General features: G+C 50.9%; 1 protein-coding gene across 1 annotated transcript in view; it reads left to right on the top strand.

Annotated features, from left to right (window-relative positions):
* MAP3K15 (mitogen-activated protein kinase kinase kinase 15) overlaps window positions 1-21,048 on the top strand; it is a 161,240-nt gene that overhangs the window by 138,327 nt on the left and 1,865 nt on the right. The window contains exons 19-26 of the mRNA XM_078364229.1: window positions 2,862-3,019; window positions 8,672-8,855; window positions 9,646-9,805; window positions 10,534-10,708; window positions 12,129-12,314; window positions 12,574-12,679; window positions 14,356-14,521; window positions 20,204-20,316. Coding sequence (XP_078220355.1) covers window positions 2,862-3,019; window positions 8,672-8,855; window positions 9,646-9,805; window positions 10,534-10,708; window positions 12,129-12,314; window positions 12,574-12,679; window positions 14,356-14,521; window positions 20,204-20,316 — 1,248 coding nt within the window. The remainder of the gene's footprint in view (window positions 1-2,861; window positions 3,020-8,671; window positions 8,856-9,645; window positions 9,806-10,533; window positions 10,709-12,128; window positions 12,315-12,573; window positions 12,680-14,355; window positions 14,522-20,203; window positions 20,317-21,048) is intronic.

The raw sequence follows: 21,048 nt of genomic DNA, 5'->3' as shown, positions 1-21,048 counted from the left end.
GGGGCAGGATGAGGCTGGTTCTGGAAGTACAAGGTGACACAGCTGGAGACTGGGGCCAACTGAGGGTCCAGCTCGAAGCTTAGGGCCACAGCAAATACCTCGCAGGTCTCCTCTCCCTCCCCCATCCTTCCAGGGGTTCTCTTTAGCGCCACCTGGTTGCAGAGCCCTAATGGGGAGCTGCAGGTGAAGCAGAGTCCCAGACTCAGTATCACAGAGCAGAGCTTAGAGAGGACCGCTTCATAAGCAGCACAATGTCAGATCCTTCCTCAATTCTGGATTGGTTAGAAGGTGCATTCCCTGCCAGGATCTCTCCCTCTGTTACTCACAGCAGCAAGAGCCCATAGGGGATATTGTGTCACCGGACGTTCCCTTCCTGGGGCTCCGGGATTTCCTAACAGGGCATCAAGTGTAATGCGCCGCCATGTTGCCCAACTCTGCAACTCACGGAACACTTCCCTGCCAGGGCATCAGCTCTGGAGATCAAAGCCATCATTCGTGCCGCACCGATCTGTTGTGCTCACTGATACAACCCAATTCATATTGAAACTTATATTTAAGTCACTTGGAATTGCATAAAATTAAAACTTGAAAATGCATTTCTTCAGTCTCACTAGCCACATTTCACGTCCCTAACAGTCAAATATATGAGCGTAGTGACTGCCATATTGAACCACACAGAACAGAACGTTGCCATCATCGCCGCAGATTCCATCCGTCACAGCTGCCCCTGGAGTCTTTCAAATGGTCATGGGAAGAATGCTATTAAGACTCTGCATCTTCCAGAGGGGGGCGTAGTAGGTCGCTTCTCCAAACTTTCTTTTTAGCCAGTGCGCCCTTTGCTTTATTATGATTTTGTTTTTGTTTTTGAGACGGAGCCTTGCTCTGTCGCCAGGCTGGGGTACAGTGGCATGATCTCAGCTTACTACAACCTGCGCTTCCCAGGTTCAAGTGATTCTCCTGTCTCAGCCTCCGGAGTAGCTGGGATTACAAGCACTCACCACCAAGCCTGGCTAATTTTTTATTTTTAGTAGCAACAGGGTTTCACCATGTTGGCTAGGCTGGTCTTGAACTTCTGACCCCAAGTGATCGGCCCATGTTGGCCTCCCAAAGTGCTGGAATTACAGGCGTGAGCCACCACGCCTGGTCCTGCTTTCATTTATTAAAACTCGGAAAACGTTTGGTTGTGTGATCCTGAAATAGGCCTTTGAGTTTCTCTGGGTGTCAGTGTTCTGTTCGTGCGTGGCCAAGGTCATCTGACTTTGCTGTCTTCTTCTAAACCTCTTTGCCAGCCCTCAGTATCTGCTGTCACTTCCACACGTGTCCCCTTTGCACAGGCTGTGTTTCAAGGAAAACAAAGAATTTTCTTTGCAGAGCCCTTGACTGCCCTCCCTGCATGCTGTCTGCCCTCAATGATCCTTCAACTTCTTGCCTCCACAGCTGATCGCCACCTTCCCGTGGCACACCTCTGGTAGCTCATGTCCCACAGGAGCACGTCCAGAGCCAGAGCCAGAGCCCTGGGCCCACGCAGCTTGCCACTGGGCCTGTGCCCTTGCCATTGCCTCCTTAACTCTTCCCACACCCTGCCCTGTGTCAGACACCGCTCGTCCCGGACCCGCTGTCTATCTCACACCATGGTCCCCTTTGTCCAGCTCTCCAGCCTTCACAGTAGGACCCTGCTTCCCTGACAGCCCCAGGTCCCAACCCAGCAAAGTCACGCTTTACCCAGGCTGCTCCCCACCAAGGCCTGAGCCTGGCGGGGGTGCTGGAACCTAGCTGGGACTCTTCCAGTGGACAACTCTGGGCTGCAGACTCCCCAGAGGCCTGGCTGAAGCCCTCTCCGGGCTGCTCTGCCATCTGCGATTCTCCCTGTCTGAATTTGCCTTCCTCTCCACTCCCAGGTGTTGGCCTGCTGTGTGGTCTGCAGCTGGCCCTGCCTGCCCAGCATTGTCCTTCAGCGACCTTCTCCCCAATAAATCTCTTGTATGTCTCACCTCATCTTGGCATTTACTCCTCAGAGACCCAAATGGACAGAGCCCTAGATTTCCCTGACCTGAACCAGGCAGAGTCAAACCCTGTTTTATTAATGTTTTCATAGCCTTCTGTTATTTCTCTGTCCTAGCACCTACCACAGTTTGCCATTACTGCCACCGCTGCCAGCATTCCGTCTCCTCCACTAGGCAGCTCCTTACCATCAGGCTGTGTTTCTCGCATTCTGGCCTCCCTGTATTCAGCATGTGCTTCGAGGGACCAGGCAGTCTTCTCTCATGATTAGTAGTAAAGGAAGGCGTGTTGCATGTCTCTGGTCAAAGAAAGATAGAACCGGGCTGGGCACAGTGGCTCACGCTTGTAATCCCAGCACTTTGGGAGGCCAACAGGCACATCACCTGAGGTCAGGAGTTCGAGACCAGCCTGGCCAACATGGTGAAATCCCGTCTCTACTAAAAATACAAAAATTAGCCAGGCATGGTGGTATGTGCCTGTAATCCCAGCTACCTGGGTGGCTGTGGCATGAGAATCGCTTGAACCCAGGAGGCAGAGGTTGCAGTGAACCAAGATAACCCCACTATACTCCAGCCTGGGCAACACAGTGAGACTCTCAAAAAAAAAAGAAGCAACCATATTATTTATGCATGGGACAGGACTCCATCTGCCATTCATGAGGCCATTCATTAAACAGTTAGTGGTGGGTTTTTGTTTTGTTTAGTTTTTGAGACAAGGTATTGCTGTATTTCCCAGGCTGGTCTTAACACCTGGGCTCAAGTGATCCTCCTGCCTCAGCCTCCCGAGCAGCTGGGACTGTGGACCACTTAGTTTCTAAGCAATACAGGTACCCACAGTGTGTTTGTTTGCTTTCCAAATAGGCACCCTGCAGTACATGGCACCGGAGATCATTGATCAGGGGCCTCGTGGGTATGGTGCCCCGGCTGATATCTGGTCCCTGGGCTGCACCATCATCGAGATGGCCACCAGCAAGCCTCCGTTCCATGAGCTCGGTGAGCCACAGGCAGCCATGTTCAAAGTAAGTCATGCTTCGTGATTGAGGTTGCGGGTGGTTGGGAAGTCGAATTAGAAACAGTCTCCTCCCAATCCAGAAAACCTCTCCACAAAGACAGGAGAGCAGGAAGCAGTTTTATTAGTGAATAAGCATTAAACCAGAATGTAAGATGTATCACAGGCAATCCACTCACCCTTTGATAGAGCCGAGCAGACACAACCTGTGACATCTGTGTCCTCAAGTAAAACAACTTGGCAGCACCATTGGTCACATGAAGCTCATCTTAGATTCACCTGTGATTGGGTGACCATTTGTCTTCATGGTTTGGCTTCATCCAAAGGAAAAAATAGGCTGTGTGTAGTGGCTCATGCCTGTAATCCCAGCAATTTGGGAGGCTGAGGCAGGTGGATCACCTGAGGTCAGGGGTTTGTTGACCCCTCCTCTAATAAAAACAAAAATCAGCCAGATGTGGTGGTGTGTGCCTGTAATCCCAGCTACTTGGGAGGCTGAAACAGGAGAATTGCTTGAACCTGGGAGGTGGAGGTTGCAGTGAGCTGAGATCGCATCATTGCACTCCAGCCTAGGTGACAGAGCAAGACTCCGGCCTCAAAAAAAAAAAAAGGAAAAAATAAATTTCTCATATCTTTAAGACAGTAGGTAGTTTTGGAGTGAAGCTACCACCAAAGTTAGAAACCTACCTTCCTATTTCTGGGGAGAGCAGAATTATGAAAAAATTAATAAAAGATGACAAGTTTAAAAAAAAAAAGAAGCTAGGAGATAGAGGCCCTACCTTCTTTGATGATTACATTTCAAAGAGATGGCTTCCAGGTCCTTGAGAAAGACATTTCTGTCAGAGGCTTATTTAGCTGTTAAAAAGATTCACATGTATCTCAGAGAAAGAACCTTACAGTTGTCTAAAGTCAAGGCTCTAAGAAAGCTGGGCAGGGTGCTGTTGGGGTGGGGGACCTTTCCCCTTATTTTCAACAGGGAGAATCTAGCCCCTTAGTTTCCCTTCATGTTTGCTCTTACAGTGGGTAGGGCTCAAAGCCATGTGTAATCTGTGCCTTTGGGGGGCAGGTTTCTGACTGGCTTCTGCAGAGGTAGGAGTTTGGCTATCAGGTAAATATATCCATTATCATTCCAGCACCCCTCCTGGAGCTAATAGGAAGGGCAGCCCATGTGCTGGGGCCAGCGTAGTATGGTGAATCTTGACCATTGTGGGTGGGGGTTTTACTGCTGAGCAGCTGAGATTGTGGAAAGGGATGTCCTTCTTTGTGACCTCATGGGAAGCTGATGCCAGGACAGCCCTGTGTACCACGGTTAGGTGTGCGGCTTCTGGCTTCATGTATACTTAGAAACATTTAAGGGGCTTGATATGGTTTGGTTGTGTCCCCACCCAAATCTTACCTTGAATTGTAGTTCCCATAATTCCCCTGGTCCCTGGGAAGGACCAGGTGGGGATAATTGAATCATGGGGGGGATTTCCCCCATCCTATTCTTGTGATAGTGGGTTCTCATGACATCTGATGGTTTTATAAGGGGCTTCCCCCTTCACTGGCTCTCATTGCCTCTCCTGCCGCCCTGTGAAGAGGGGTATTCTGCCATGATCGTAAATTTCCTAAGGCCTCCCCAGCCACGTGGAACTGAGTCAATTAAGCCTCTTTATAAATTACCCAGTCTCGGGTATTTCTTCATAGTAGCATGAGAATGGACTAGTCAGGGCTCTAGCCCTAGGATGCTCTTACCAGCACTGACCTTCCATGGAACACTTTTGCTTGCCCTGAGAGAGCAGGGTCACAGAAGGCCGAATGGCCATTGCTTATGGATGATGGGGCCACAGTGCGTGGACACCGCCCTGACAGAACGTGATTCCAGCGGCCTCTTCCTGGTGTTTCTACCAAATGTAACGTCTTCATGGCCTCTGTGCCGGGCTCCCTGCTTGGCCTCTTGGGCAGAAGGAACTTGGAGGTGTGAGTGCGAGTTTCTACCGGTTGAGGTGCGGGCAGTGCATACAGTGTTGCATGCTCGGGTGCCTTGGCTGCTCTCTCCAGCCCAGCCAGACACCTGCGGAAGGTTCTCAGAGCTTCTCACCCTCCTATCAGCTGCTTGGGTTCAGCACCAAGGCCAAGACCTCAAGTCGACAAGAGTCTTCCGACACCTGCAATTGCAAGAGGATGCTGAGTGCCTGGGCTGGAAGACAGCTCTGGCATTCCTTAGCACTTTTACCATCTGCGGTGGACCCTGTTGGGGCTATTGTAGATCTGACCCACGGCTCCCATGGCAGCCTTGGAATAAACAGCAGCTGGTGAGGAGGAAAACATGAGGCCCACCTGAGAGCCACGGCTGGCTGCTTTCTGAGCCGCTGCTGACTTCTGGGGAGACTTGGGAGAGAGCTGAGGCTGTGACTGGCTCCATTCATGCACAGGGCTTGAGCCGCTCCCTGCCTCCCTTGTTTTTGTTTAGCTAATTCATGGTGCAAAGGCTTTTTTTTTTTTTTTTTTTTGAGACAGAGTCTTGCTCTGTCAACCAGGCTAGAGTGCAGTGGTGTGATCTTGGCTCACTGCAGCCTCTGCCTCCCGGGTTCAAGCAGTTCTCCTGCCTCAGCCTCCTGAGTAGCCTGGATTATAGACATGTGCCACCATGCCTGGCAATTTTGTATTTTTATTAGAGACTGGGTTTCACTATGTTGGCCAGGCTGGTCTTGAACTCCTGGCCTCCAGTGATCCACCTTCTTTGGCCTCCTGAACTGCTGGGATAACAGGCAAGAGCCACCGTGCCCAGCCTGTACAAAGGCTTTGAAAATACATTGACTCTTTTGGATGGCTCTGAAGTCACTTTCCATTGCCAATGACAATGGTATTAAGTGAGTAATGGCCCTGTGTTGTTTCCGGGATTCTAAACTACTTTAGGAATATTTCAAGAAACTTCTGAGCAGTGTCTGAAACAAAGGAATCGCTCTTTTCCCCCAAAGGGACTGTTACAGATTTATCTTGTGTCACCTGAAAATGATAGATGGAAGTCCTAACCCCCAGTACCTCAGAGTGTGGCCTTCTTGGGAAATAAGGTTTTTACAGAGAAAATCAAATGAAAATGGGGTCTGGAAAGTGTCCCCTCATCCAGTATGACTGGTGTCTTTATACTTTTTGTTCTTGTTTTAATTTTCTTTTCTTTTTTTTTTTTTAACTAGTCAAGTGAAACAGTGGGAGTGGAGAAGGAACAAAGGAATCTGACCTGGTGGCCATCGGCTAGCTGCAAATGCCGCTGCACAGACCAGCCTGGTGTCTTTAAAAGGGGGGGAAATATTTGAGTCAGGTGCGGTGGCTCACCCCTATAATCCCAGCACTTTGGGAGGCTGAGGCAGGGGGATCATTTGAGGCCAGGAGTTCAAGGTTGCCCGGGGCAACATAGCAAGACCCTTGTGTCTACAAAAGATAAAAAAAAATTAGCCCATGTGGTGGAGCACACCTCTGTGGTCCCAGCTACTCAGGAAGCTGAGGGGGGAGGATACCTTGAGCCCAGGAGTTGGAGGCTGCAGTGAGATCTTATTATGCTACTGCACTCCAGCCTGGGCAACCAAGGGAGACCCTGTCTCAAAAACTTGGGGGGTGGAGGTAGAGATTTGGACACACATGCTCAGAGAGAAGACAGATTGCAATTCCCAGGGGAATGCCTCTGGCAGGCAGAGGAGTGAGGGTGCATCTAGCAGCCAAGGAGCACCAGAGACCTCCTGTGGATCACAGGAAGCTGGAAGAGGCAAAGGGGGACCCCCTACATGTATCAGGAGTTGCTGGTCCTGCCAACACCTGGCTCTTGGATTTCCACCCTCCAGGACGGTGAGACAATGAGCGCTTGTTGTTTCAGCCACCCAGTTTGTGGGATTTTGTCACAGTGGCCCTAGGAGACCAATACGAGGAGCTTTTGGGTAACAGCCAAGTGCCCTTAAAGAGGATGTCCCGGCCAGGTGTCGGTGTGCTGCCTACATTTGCTGCCTTTTTCTGGAGACCAGGGGAGAGGCCACCCTTTCCTCTTGATGTTCTTGCCTGGATGTTGGTCTCTGTACCCTAGTTCCTGTGGGCACTGCCAGCTTACCTCCCTACCGCTCAGGTGACAGAAGCCACCTGTCAGGTGCCCTGCATTGCAGAGCTGTCAGTGGGGTTTCACCCAGCATTTAGTTTTCTTCCAATCCCTAACTCCTGAGCTGTGCAGCCTGGCCAGGAGGAGCGGTGCGTTGAAACAGCACATGGCCGCGGCCGCCAGGTCAAGGGTCTTAGGGACACGAAGTCGGGAGGCCCTGCCCTCTACTCTTGGCAGCACCCTGAGCTCACTCGGCAGGGCTCCTGGGGGCCAAGCCAGACCCCAGGAGTGCTGAGGAATTGGGAATGGGTGTGGGTCTGGAGGACAGAGCAGCTTCCACGCCTGGGTTGTTGGGTGGGCTGGGCAAAGACGCAGAGTGGACTGTGAAACTGATGGTGACAAGCCCTAGAAAGATGAGAGGTCTACCCTGATGGGGACAGTTATGCAGGAGGGAGCTACGTAAGATGTCGTGGCAGCATGCCCTTGTCACCTGGAGATGTGACAGCTCAGAACCAACTCTTGCTCCCCACAGGTCACAGGGACAGAGAGCCATTAGTTACATTGGCAGCCTCAAGGCTTTGTCTGCTTGTGGTTTTGAGCTGGAGGCTGGGAATCTGGGCTGTGGATGCAGAGGGAGTGAGAGGTGTTAAAGGCATCTCTTGGGGGACCTTGTGTGTCAGGGGACAGGTAACGGGTAACAGATGCCTTTGAGTATGCCTGGAGGACATCCCGCCCCATGCTGTGGCCCAAGTCCTATCTCAGTTCTCTTCTGCTATGTACCAAACCATCCTGAAACCTCAGAAGCTTAAAACGATGAGGTTCTTTTTGTTTTTGTTCTGTTTTGTTTTTGATACAGAGTCTTGCTCTTTTACCCAGGCTGGAGTGCAGGGGCGTGATCTTGGCTCCGTGCAACCTGCGCTTCCAGGTCCAAGCGATTCTCCTGTCTCAGCCTCCCAAGTAGCTGGGACTACAGGTGCACGCTATCATGCCTGGCGAATTTTTTGTATTTTTAGTAGAGACAGGGTTTCACCATGTTGGCCAGGATGGTCTCAATCTCTTGACCTCATGATCTGCCCACCTCAGCCTCCCAATATGCTAGGATTACAGGCATGAGCCACTGTGTCCAGCCAAAATGATGAGTTTTTCCTCTCACTTCTGTGAGCTGACTGTTGGCTCTTCTGTGGGTGTTGTCTGGGCTGACTCACGTGGTTGTAGCCAGTGGTGGTTTGGCCGGAGCAGGGTGACCTAAGGGCCCCTCCCTGGTGGCTGGATTCCAGCTGGGATGGCTGGGCATCCTTTTCACGGGGTGGTGCCTCCTGGGCTTCCTCTCTGCATGGTGGTCTCGGGCTTTAAGGGGGACTAAGCGGGGCTACAAGACCTCTTGAGGCCCAGGCTCTGAAACTCCTACCGTCCCACTTCTGCCACGGTCAAAGTCAAGTCACAAGATGCCCGGGAGGGGGAAACGAACTCCACCTCAGAGTGGGAGGAGCATGAACACGACATCGCAAAGGCGTGTGGGTCATGCCCCTCCTGGGATGCCAGGTGTGCGGGAGCTTTGGACTGAGTCGTGGATCCTTGAGTTCACCTCTCCCTTCAATGCAGGTGGGCATGTTTAAGATCCACCCTGAGATTCCAGAAGCCCTTTCAGCTGAAGCCCGAGCCTTCATTTTATCCTGTTTCGAGCCTGACCCCCACAAACGTGCCACCACCACTGAGCTACTCAGAGAGGGGTTCTTAAGACAGGTGAACAAGGGCAAGAAAAACCGAATTGCCTTCAAGCCCTCAGGTGAGGCCTCCCTGGACTGCTGGGGCGGTGCCCTTGGTCGGGTGGATGCTGGGCCCCGGACGTCTCTGCTGTTCAGGAGGGAGAGTTCCGGCTGTCCAGCGTGCTGGGCCACCCATGTCATGCCTGTTTTTGTGAAGAGTGATGGGGGGACTGTGCAGTAGGTTTGGAGGTTGTCACAGTCCAACCTTTCAGTGCAGGAGGATCTCCTGACAGAGGACCCGGAGTCTGGGTGGCTGGGCTGCCCTCTGCTGGAACTGGTTCCTCCGGATTGGGAGGAGAGTGGGGAGGGAAGAGTTACCCCAGCTGGGGTTTCGGGTCTTCCCCATGTACAGAGCCTGGGCCTTCGCTTTTGCAGCCTGGCCTGTCATCCTGTGCCAGCCCTGACCTTGATGAAAGGATGTATCAGGGAGGTTTGCCTGGAGTGGCTGTCCTGCAGGCCATCAAAGCCCAGTGACACCTTCTGGGGCAGTCAGTTCTAAGTGGCAGTGACGTAGAATGGCCCCTGAGAAAGAGGCTGTTTGTCCTCTTTTCCCTGGTATGGATCTGGGTCAGAAGTTCCACAGAGTGGCCCAGCAGCTTGCTCCATGAGGGACCCCATCCCCCTCCCGTCCCCCGACTGCAGACACCTGAGTAGAAATGCAGCACCTGGGGCCTGTCCCCCACCCAACCCTCATTTCCCCAGGATCCTGGGAGCCTGCGTGGTTCACCTAAGCTTGAGGGGCTGCTGGGGCTCAGCCTCATTCCGCCCCTCTCTGAGCCTCCCCATTCTGTGTCTGGCTGTCCCCCACAGAGGGTCCGCGGGGTGTCATCCTGGCCCTGCCCGCACAGGGGGAGCCCATGGCCACCAGCAGCAGCGAGCATGGCTCCATCTCCCCGGACTCCGAGGCCCATCCCGATGTGCTCTTTGAGAGGACCCGGGCGCCCAGGCCTCACCTTGGCCACCTTCTCAGGTATGCCCACGTCCTGTCCCTCTGCTGCGGGCCCCAGAGAAGGTGCTGGCAGTCTTCTGCCATGGGGCACCTCCCTGATCCTGGCCAGATGGCCACTGAGAGGTTTTGCTTCCTTTCTGCAGGTCAGTAGGGTGGCCTGGCGGCCCCATCCCAGCAGTGAGGGCACTCTGTTCACCTGCTGTCCCTTACTGGCCCTCCCTGTCCTTTCATTCCCCATGTGTACCCTCCCCCACTTGTCTTCCCTTCTCTCTCCCCTCTCCCTCAGCACTTCCCCTTCTCTCCTCTTCCCCTTCTTTCTCCCCTCACCTCTTCCCCCCTCACCTCTCCCCCTCACCTACCCTCCACCCTCTATCCCTTCATCTTCCGGCCCCCTCTTCCTCTCATCCTCCTCTTCCTGCCTCTGTCTTCCTCCTTCCCCGTCATCCCCCTTACCTTCCCTCCCTCACCTCTCCTCCTGTGCTAGCCCCCTTCCCCCTCCCTCCTCCCCCTCTCCTGGGAGGTTCCTTTAACCTGCCTCCCCCTCCTTCTACTCTCCCCCTTCATGGCCAGTGCTGTGGGGGTTGACCTAGCACTGCCTGTCTGTGTCCTTCTGGCAATTTCATCTTCTTGAGCACAGAGAGTGCATTGCAGTTACCTCTCAGCCCCTCCACCACGGCATCCTAACATGACATACTCCCAGGGACAGTGCTCTGGAATGCACAGCAATTGTCACACGTGTTTGTCCACAGTGTTCCAGATGAGAGCTCAACCTTGGAAGACCGGGGCTTGGCCTCGTCCCCAGAGGACAGGGACCAGGGCCTCTTCCTGCTACGCAAGGACAGTGAGCGCCGCGCCATCCTGTACAAAATCCTCTGGGAGGAGCAGAACCAGGTGGCTTCCAACCTGCAGGAGTGCGTGGCTCAGGTACCTGCCAGAGGGAGGCCACTGGTTCCTCCCGCTCCCTCTGCCCAGGTCCCAGGTCCAGACAGGGACCGTGGCTCCTGCCACCCTGGAACATCTGCATAGTTACAGTGATCACCGTGAATGTCTCCCCAATGTCCTTCCCTTCCCCAGCAAAACAAAAGAAAATACAAAGAAAAAAGCTCTGCTGAAACATGAATTTGCAGACACTGCAGTGATTCCAGGCGTTGGTGGGGCGGTGCTGCCCCCTGGTGGAAAACCAGCCAGATGGTAGCAGAAAGCCAGAAGCACCTTCTCTGGCTTCTCTCCTGATGGGCTTTTGAGTCCTGGAGTATCCCCAGCTGTAGGACATGTTAGAGCTGCCCTCAGAAGCTGGGAGAACAGCCAGCCACCTTGGGGAGAGTGGTTATGGCTGAAAACAAGTGAGTTTGAACTAGGGCACAGGACTGGCAAACGGGTCCCCCTCCCTTCTTTCAGTTTATGTTTTTTCCCCCCCAAGGCAGAGTCTCGCTCTGTCGCCCAGGCTGCAGTGCAGTGGCATGATCTCAGCTCACTGCAACCTCCACCTCCTGGGTTCAAGTGATTCTCCTTCCTTAGCCTCCCAAGAGGCTGGGATTATAGGCGTGTTACCACCACGCCCGGCTAATTTTTTTTGTATTTTTAGTAGAGATGAGGTTTCACCATGTTGGCCAGGCTGGTTTCAAACTCCTGACCTCGTGATCCGACCACCTCAGCCTCCCAAAGTGCTGAGATTACAGGCGTGAGCCACTGTACCCAGCCCTTTATCTTATTATTATTATTTTTTTGAGACAGTCTCACTCTGTCCCCCAGGCTGGAGTGCAGCGGCATGACCTTGGCTCACTGCAACCTCCACCTCCTCCCAGGTTCAAGTGATTCTCCTGCCTCAGCCTTCTGAGTATCTGGGATTACAAGGTGCCCGCCACCACGCCCAGCTAATTTTTGTATTTTTTGTAGTGACGGGATTTCACCATGTTGGCCAGGCTGGTCTCTAACTCCTGACCTCAACTGATCCACCTGCCTAGACCTCCCAAAGTGCTGGGATTACAGGTGTGGGCCACCATGACCAGACCCCCTCCCTTATTTTGGATGGAAAAGGGCCCTTTAGGAAGAGGCTGCTGCTCTGCTATGAACCATGTCTGTGTCCTTGATGGGGGCTCTTACAAGGGGTTAAAGAGGAAACCATTCACCGAAGGGCTTAGCTGTGTACCCACCAGGAAGAAGGGGCCAGAACCCTGACAGGAAGGTTATGGAAGGAATTCCAGGAATAGACAGAGACCCCTTCTCACCCGGGGCTTCCACAAGCTCCTTAGCAAATGGACCATCTCGTTTCCCACAGTATGTTCTGAGTTCTTGCTCTCTCTCCCCAACTGACTCAATGAAAACGATTTGTGTGTGTGGTCAGAGTTCCGAAGAGCTGCACCTCTCAGTTGGCCACATCAAGCAAATCATTGGCATCCTGAGGGACTTCATCCGCTCCCCAGAGCACCGGGTGATGGCGACCACAATATCAAAGCTCAAGGTGGACCTGGACTTTGACAGCTCGTCCATCAGTCAGATTCACCTGGTGCTGTTTGGATTTCAGGATGCCGTAAGTGCTCCATCTGGCCCTAGGGAACACACCAGATCATGGAATTCCGTTATCGTCTCCTCCTATAGCCCCAATCTCTTCTTAACTGTGTACACCCGAATCCTGAGCTTCAGCAGCTCCTCCTAAACAATGAAGTCCAGGAAATGGCATCTGTGTGAGCGGGCCGACTGCATGCGGCCCCCAGGAGGATGAGTATAGGTTGCCATGATTATCCGTGCAATGCACCGGAAATCTGGATTTTTGTGATTTTTTTTTTCAGGTAAATAAAATCTTGAGGAACCACTTAATTAGGCCCCACTGGATGTTTGCCATGGACAACATCATCCGCCGAGCGGTGCAGGCTGCGGTCACCATTCTCATCCCAGGTGAGCACCCCCTTTGTGGTCAAGGGCAGCTTTAGGCCGTCATATCCTCTTCATGTAACAATTGTTGCTTTTTTCTTTTCCATCTTGGTTATCTGCTTCCTTGCAGTTAAATGCATGCTGTCGTAGACCCCTTCCAGGGCCGAGTCTGTGCTTCTGAGAGTATCTCATGGTGTTGTATTTACATGTCCGAAGCATAATGAAGGTGACTGCACATAAACTAAACTCATGATCTCAAAAGGGAGCATGGGGCTGGGCGCAGTAGCTCACACCTGTAATCCCAACATTTTGGGAGGCTGAGGCAGGTGGATCACCTGAGGTCAGGAGTTCAAGACCAGCCTGGCCAACATGGTGAAACCCCATCTCCACTAAAAATGTCAAAAATTTAGCTGGGCACGGTGGCGCAGGCCTGTGGTCCCAGCTACTAGAGAGGCTGAGTGGGGAGAATTGCTTGAACCCAGGTGGTGGAGGTTGCAGTGAGCCAAGATCGTGCCACTGCACTCCAGCCTGGGCAACAGAGTGAGACTCCATCTCAATTAAATAAATAACTAAAAATAAAATAAAAGGGGAACATGATAAATGAATGAATGAACAACTTAAATAAAAAGGGAGCATGGGGCTGGAGGGAAACAATCCTCCAGTCCCCTGGTATCCACCTCAGCATGCCCTCAGGAATGCCTCCCCTGTAGTCTCAGCTACTCAGGAGGCTGATGCATGAGAATCACTTGAACCCAGGAGGCAGAGGTTGCAGTGAGCTGAGATCATGTCACTGCACAACCTGGGTGACAAGAGTGAGACTCTGTCTAAAAAATAAAAATTTTTTAAAAACTTTGCTTTTTGTATATTTCCTTTTTGAAATGTTACCAAAGTTGATTCTCTTTCTCCGGTTACTTCTTCCTGCTAAGGGAGGCTTTGTAGCCCGTTCTGTTGCCATCACTGTTTCCCCCTTTCCTTCAGCCCCTTGCTGATCGGCTGTGGCCCGCCCTCCTGAGTGCACTGTGTAGCCCAGGCTCCGCTACAGGAGAGGCTTGGGAGACCTCAGTGCTTAATTCCTCTCCCACTCCAAGCAGACACCTTCTGTAGTAACATGGCACAGGCTTGGGTGGCCTGGCTGTACCTTTTTTTTTTTTTTTTTTAAGAGACCGAGCCTTGCTCTGTCCCCTAGGCTAGAGTACAGTGGCTCAGTCGCGGCTCACTGTAACCTCCACCTCCTGGGTTCAAGTGATTCTCATGCATCAGCCTAGCTAGGATTACAGGGGCACACACTATCATGCCTGGCTAATTTTTGTATCTATTTTTTGGTAGAAATGGGGTTTCACCATGTTGGCCCTTGAACCCCTGACCTCAAGTGACCCACCCACCTTGGCCTCCCAAAGTGCTGGGATTACAGGCATGAGTCACTGCACCGGGCCTGGTTATACCTTTTGAATGCTGGCCTTGGCCAACTTCACATTCTTAAGCCTCAGTTTCTTCCTCTGGAAAGTGTGATCAGCAGAAAACCAAATGGAATGGTCTCCTCTGTTTGTAAAGTCAGTAGTCCCCTGATGGAGTATGGCACGGGCCAGGCCAGCTTCCTAACAGCCTGGTTTGCTGTCCCGGGGCATTTGCGACCCCAGTCCCTGTTGACCATGTAGACATGCTGGTTTGCTCACCATGGTCACGTCTTGTGTGATTCGCAGAGCTTCGAGCCCACTTTGAGCCTGCCTCTGAGGCTGAAGGGGTAGATAAGGACACAGATGAAGCAGAAGAGGGCTATCTCCCAGTGGCCGGACCTGGCCAGGAGCCCCAGCCTCACCAGCAGCACCTGAGCCTCCAGCTGGGTGAGCTGAGGCAGGAGACCAACAGGTGAGGAGCTTCCGGGCCCTCCGCTGGGAGAGGGGCTGGGACAGTGGCCTGAGCCACCAAGATGCTGATTCATCGGTTTGGTTGTTGAGCAAAATGCAGCTTCATCATCCATGAACTGGGTAAGGGCATATTGTCAGCCTCAACTGAGGGACTAGAGGAATACCTTCTTTTTAAAAAAAAAAAAAAAAAAAAAAAGATTCAGAGAGGTGTAGTACCTTGCCCCAGGCCACACAGAAATTACCCATACTAAAGGCAGCAGCATCTCTGAATTCCTTCTCTTTCTCTTTTCACCAAGACTGGGCCTCTGGCATGGTATGTGGTCTCACAGGTGCAGCAGCCTGCCCCTGCAGAAGTAGTGGGCTTTGGGGGTTGGGTAGCACTTCGTCAGTGGATGCATATCCCATAACCTCAACCCCAAGGAAGCTTGTCCTGTTGTCATCTCTTCCATGTGGTTTGTCATCTCTTCCATGTCCCTAGACGGGTATTAGAGAACTGCTCTAACCAGGGGACCCTGGCATCACCATCATATTCCTCTAGTGCACTGGTCTGTTTTGTTCACTTCCTGGCATAGTGGGTGCTTAATAAGTATTTGTGAAATGGCCGGGTGCGGTGCTCACACCTGTAATCCCAGCACAACAGGCCAACGTGAGTGGATCACTTGAGGTCAGGAATTTAAGACCAGTCTGACCAACATGGTGAAACCCCATCTCTAATTAAACTACAAAATTAGCCCAGGCATGTTGGGGCGCACCTGTAATCTCAGCTACTTGGAAGCCTGAGGCAGGAGAACTGCTTGAACCCAGGAGGCGGAGGTTAAAGTGGGCCGAGATCGCGCCATTGCACTCCGGCCTGGGCAAGAAGAGTGAAACTCCGTCTCAAAAAAAAAAAAAAAAGAATAACTATTTGTGAAATGAGTAAAATTCTTCCCATTTGCTCTTGGGAATCACATTGTCAGCTGCGTGATTGGGTTTTCTAAAGTAATCCATAGTTATAGCAAACAAGTTGGTACTCGGTCCACATGACACTTCGGTGCTGTATGATCATGGGTGAGTGATGTTGATGACTATTTCACTGGCAGACAAGGGGCCAGCTACATATTTTGGATGAAAAGTTGTTTATGCTGTGAGGGATCTCTCAAGTTCAATCTTAGACAGGTCATCTAATCATTTCTTTTTTAAAAGACCCAGAGTTTTCGTTAAATGGTAGAGGTGGCAACATTTTGAAACTTTTAAAAATATAACAGATATTAAAGTTGGTAATAATACCTAGTATTTCTTTAATATCTTTTCCCAGTAAATGTTTTTTAACTTCTAAGTTCAGGTGTACAAGTGCAGATTTGTTACACAGGTAAATGTGTGTCATGGGGTGTCTTGTACAGATTGTTTCATCACCCAGGTATTAAGCCCAGTACCCGTTAGTTATTTTTCCTGGCCCTCTCCCTCCTCCCACCCTCTGACAGACCTCCATGTGTGCTGATCCCCTCTGTGTGTCCATGTGTTCTTATCATTTAGCTCCAAGTGAGAACATGTGGTGTTTGGTTTTCTGTTCCTGTGTTAGTTTGCTAGGGATAATGGCCTCCAGCTCAATCATGTCCCTGCAAAGGACCTGATCTTGTTCCTTTTTATGGCTGCATAGTATTCCATGGTGTGCATGTACCGCATTTTCTTTACCTAGTCTATCATTGATGGACATTTAGGATGGTTCCATGTCTTCACTATTGTGAATAGTGTGATATAAATATAAATCGTTCTATTATAAAGATACATGCAAGAACATACATGTGCATGTATCTTTATAATAGAACGATTTATATTCCTTTGGGCATAAATCCAGTAATGGGGGTTGCTGGGTCGCCCAATAAGATTTATCATCATCAAAGTCATAAACTGATTGTGTGTGGGTTTGAAGGTTATTCCTCTCCACTGCTGATAGTCATCGTGTTATTTTCCAGTCTCAGTGGTTAGACAGTGGCCGGTCAGTGAATGGCATTGATGTGAACTGTACTTTCCTGCGTAGGGTGCCTATCCTTGTGTGTATCAGTCTGTTTTCATGCTGCTGATAAAGACAAATGTGAAACTGGGGAATTTATAAGAAAAAGAGGTTTAATGGACTTACAGTTCCACATGGCTGGGGAGGTGTCACAATCATGGTGAAAGGCACGTCTTCCAGGGCAGCAGATGAGAGAATGAGAGCCAGGTGAAAGAGGCTTCCCTTTATAAAACCATCGGATCTCTTGAGACTTATTCACTACCATGAGAACAGTGTTGGGGAACCACCCTCATGATTCATTTATCTCCCACTGGGTCCCTCCCACAACATGAGGGTATTACAGGAACTACAATTCAAGATGAGATTTGGGTGGGGACACCCAAACCATATCACTGTGTTATGAAGTGCCTTGGCTGTACGGCAGTTGAGCAGAGCTGAAGGAAGATGGCACCTCTTAGACAGGATGATGTATCTGTCGTGATGAATGACAGTACTGAGAGCCTTTCCTGCTGGATAGAGGCAAGAGCTTGAGCTGTCTCCTTCACTAACACGGAAGGAGGACTCCTACAGAGGCCAGAATGAAGGCAGGCAGGGGAGGGCTGGGAGAGGACTTCCGTTTGCTGAGCGCCAGTGTCTCCTCTTCACTGTTGCGCTAGTGTGGAAGTGTTCTCCTCTCCCCACCCCACTTTGCTACCAAATAACCCAGGAGTTCCTGTGTTCGCATCTCTCTACTATGCAGTGACTTCTCATGGCAACTTCAGTAATTACCTTCAGTAATTCAGTAATTCCTTCTTTTTTTTTGAGATGGAGTTTTTCCTCTGTCGCCAGGCTGGAGTGCAGTGGCGCGACCTTGGTTCACTGCAACCCCCACTTCCTGTGTACAAGGGATTCTCCTGCCTCAGCCTCCTGAGTACCTGGGACCACAGGCGCCTGCCACGACACCCAGCTAAATTTTCTAGTTTTAGTAGAGACGGGGTTTCAGTAAGTTCAGTAAAGCTTAGTTCTATAGTCCCAGGTTCACCAGCATGGATCATATTAAAGGAACACAGTTAAGAAACAAATTCTGTGTACCAGGTATGTGAGTAAACAAGAAAAGCGTGGGAGCCAAGGCCCTTGGCCCCTGGAGGTTTGCTGAAAACCGCCAGCACGAGGCTGTTCAGAAAAAAGGCATGCAAATGTATTTACCATGTATACACGGGAGCCTTCAGCATGAAGACCCAAAGATCCAGGGGAGATTGTCCATTTTTATGCTTAGGCTTAACAAAGTATGGAGAACTGTGGAGAAACAGGGATAAAAAGGGCCTGCTGAGTGGGGAAACCCAGCAAGGCCTGCCTGTCCAGATTCTTCTTGGGCTCTCTGAGCAGCATTCTTTTCTCCTGCATGTGGGGCAGGACCCTCTGGAATGGGGGTCTTAATGACCTACAGTCAAACAAACTAGGTCGAAGAACTTTTTTTTTTTTAAATGGAGTTTGGCTCTGTCACCCAGGCTGGAATACAGTGGTGCGATGTCTGCTCACTGCAACATCTGCCTCCCGGGTTTGAGCGATTCTTCTGCCGCAGCCTCCCCAGTAGCTAGGATTACAGGCAAGCACCACCATGCCTGGCTAATTTTTTATTTTTAGTGGAGATGGGGTTTCGCCATGTTGGCCAGGCTGGTCTCAAACTCCTGACCTCAGGTGATCCACCTGCCTCGACCTCCCAAAGTGTTGGGATTATAGGCGTGAGCCACCACGCCTGACCTGAAGAATTTGTGACCAATTTTTACGCAGAAAGGCAGAGGGAAAGTTAGTCATATTTTTAGGGTTTTTGGCTGGGTTTGGGGGGAAGTTTCTATGCCCCATTTGGGGAAGGGGGATTCTAGTTTTTATGGCACCTAGGGGAGAATGGGACTGAGAGAGGGAGGCAGGAGGTGGTCAGGGGAAAAACTGCTGCTGCTGAGGCCATTTGTGCTGAGGCACTGTTGTCTAAGCCCCAAGAAAAGCTAGACATGGCTCCAATGTGCCAGTCCTCTCCCCCAAGGCATGCTATCCCCAAGCTGGCATGTGGGGACTCGTAAGTGTGAGGCACCACTGTGCCTAAGATCCCAGAGAGCCATGAGCAAGACTGGGTGTCAGGAGGCGGTCCTATGGCAAGAGCCTAGCCTGTGGACTCTGGGCATTACTTAACTGCTCTGCCTCAAAATGGGGGTTTAGAACAACTGGTGCTTCCTAGAAGTGCCGTAAGGTGTCAGTGATTGAATTCATGCAGTGTTTGGCGCAGTCCTGGATTCTGGGTAGGAAGTGCTTGGTGGATGTTGGCAGGAGCCTTTGTGCTCTCTCTCACTGTCCCTGTCCTGCCCCAGCTGTTATTATGAGAAGCTAGGGGCTGCCGGGTGTGGTGGCTCATGCCTGTAACCCCAGCACTTTGAGAGGCCAAGGCAGGTGGATCACTTGTCAGGAATTCAAGACAAGCCTAACATGGCGAAACCCCATCTCTACTAAAAAAACAAAATAATTTGCCTGCTGTGGTGGCAGGCACCTCTAGTCCTAGCTACTCAGGAAGCTGAGGCAGGAAAATCACTTGAACCCAGGAGGCGAAGGTTGAAGTAAGCCAAGAGCTGCAGCAAGAGTCTATCTCAAAAAAAAAAAAAAAAAGACCCAGTGCGGTGGCTCACACCTGTAATCCCAGCACTTTGGGAGGCCGAGGCAGGTGGATCACCTGAGGTCAGGAGTTTGAGAACAGCCTAGCCAACATGATGAAACCTCGTCTCTACTAAAAATACAAAATTAGCTGGTTGTGGTGGTGGCACGTGCCTATAGTCCCAGCTCCTTGGGAGGCTGAGGCAGAAGACTCGCTTGAGCCCAGGAGGTGGAGCCAGTGAGCTGAGGTGGCGCCACTGCACTCCAGCCTGGGCCACCCAGGAAGACTCCGTCTCAAACAAACAAAAACCAAAAAAAAGAGGAGCTTCTGTGGCCTTGGTTTAGACCCCATGTGAGGAGGAAAGAACCTTACCATTCTATCCTAGTTTCAGCTGCCTTATCTGACTCAGGTTTAAATAATCATGTCATCCTCTGGCTGAGTTCTACTGATCATCATCAGTATCTTTTGGTTCATGGTGTGTTTTGAGACAAAACTGCCTGAGTGCCTTCAGACTGCTGCAACAAAATGCCAGACCAGGCAGCTTGTAAACAACAGAAATGTGTTTCTCACAGTTCTGGAAACTCGAAGTCCAAGATCGAGGCACCTGCAGATTCTGTGGCCAGTGAGGGCCTGGCTCCCCATTCGCAGATGGCCGTTTTCTTGCTCTGTGTCCTCACGTGGTGGACGGGATGAGGGAGTGTCTGGGGTTTCCTTTCACAAGGGTACTCCACTCACCTACCTCTCAAACCTGCACCTCCTCATCCCATACCTTGGGGGTTAGGATCTCAACAGATGAACTTAGGGCAGGTGAGGAGGACACATTGAGTCCACTGCAAAAATAAACCCAAACTGTAAGCACTGGCCTTTGTTGTCAAGGTGAGAAAAACACAAGGTTCTCCCCTGCAGACTGGAGTCTGACTCACAGAACCTGCAGAAACACATTTCCCTCTCTAGGCTCTTAGACTTCACCCATTTTGCACTTTTCCAGTGTCTAATGTATGCACAGCACATGCTTGAGTTAAATTGAATGGTGTTGAATGCTCTCTGGATAATGGCTTTTTTTTTTTAACCAGACTTTTGGAACACCTAGTTCAAAAAGAGAGAGAGTACCAGAATCTCCTGCGGCAAACTCTAGAACAGAAAACTCAAGAATTGTATCACCTTCAGTTAAAATTAAAATCAAATCGTGAGTAATTTTCCACTTGCTCTTAGGTGTGTTTGAGGCAGAGACTTTAAAATCTAGCTGATATTCTAGTTAGCTTTGCTTTGAAGAAACTGTTGAGGTTATCTTTTGTTACACCAGGACTCCAGTAGATTTTAGACTACTCGATAATAAAAAGGGACTGCTGATACATTCAGCACCATGGCTGCATTATAAATGCAGTATGCTAAGTGAAAGAGCTAGATTCACAGCCAGTGTGGTGGCTCGTACCTATAATCCCAGCACTCTGGGAGGCCAAGGCTAGCAGATCACTTGAGCCCAGGAGTTCAAAACCAGCCAAGGCAACAGGGTGAAGAGAAAAAAAAACCAGTAGGCTTGGTGTTTGTGTACCTGGTAGTCCTAGCTACTCAGGAGGCCGAGGTGGGAGGCTCACCTGAACCCAGATGGTCAAGGCTGCAGTGAGCCGAGGTCTATGCCACTGTACTCCAGCCTAGGTGACAGACTGTCCCAAAAAAAGAAAAAAAAAAAGATTCAAAAGGCCACATACCATGAATTCTTTTCCTCCAGAAAAGGCAAAACTACAGGGACAGAATCAGAAGAGGGAGGAAAGGGGACACGAGGGCTTTTGGGAGTGATGGTCATTTCTCTCCGTGCTGCCACCTTCATAACACACTGGACACCTAAAAAGGGTGCTTTACTGCACAAGTACATAAATATGCCTGTCAGCCGACATTCATTTTGCGCCACTTAGAAACG

Source organism: Callithrix jacchus, chromosome X (assembly GCF_049354715.1).
Source record: "Callithrix jacchus isolate 240 chromosome X, calJac240_pri, whole genome shotgun sequence".
NCBI classification, from domain to species: Eukaryota; Metazoa; Chordata; class Mammalia; order Primates; family Cebidae; genus Callithrix; species Callithrix jacchus.
The sequence above is the reverse complement of the archived record's forward strand: the minus strand, read 5'-3'. Positions and strand labels throughout refer to the sequence as shown.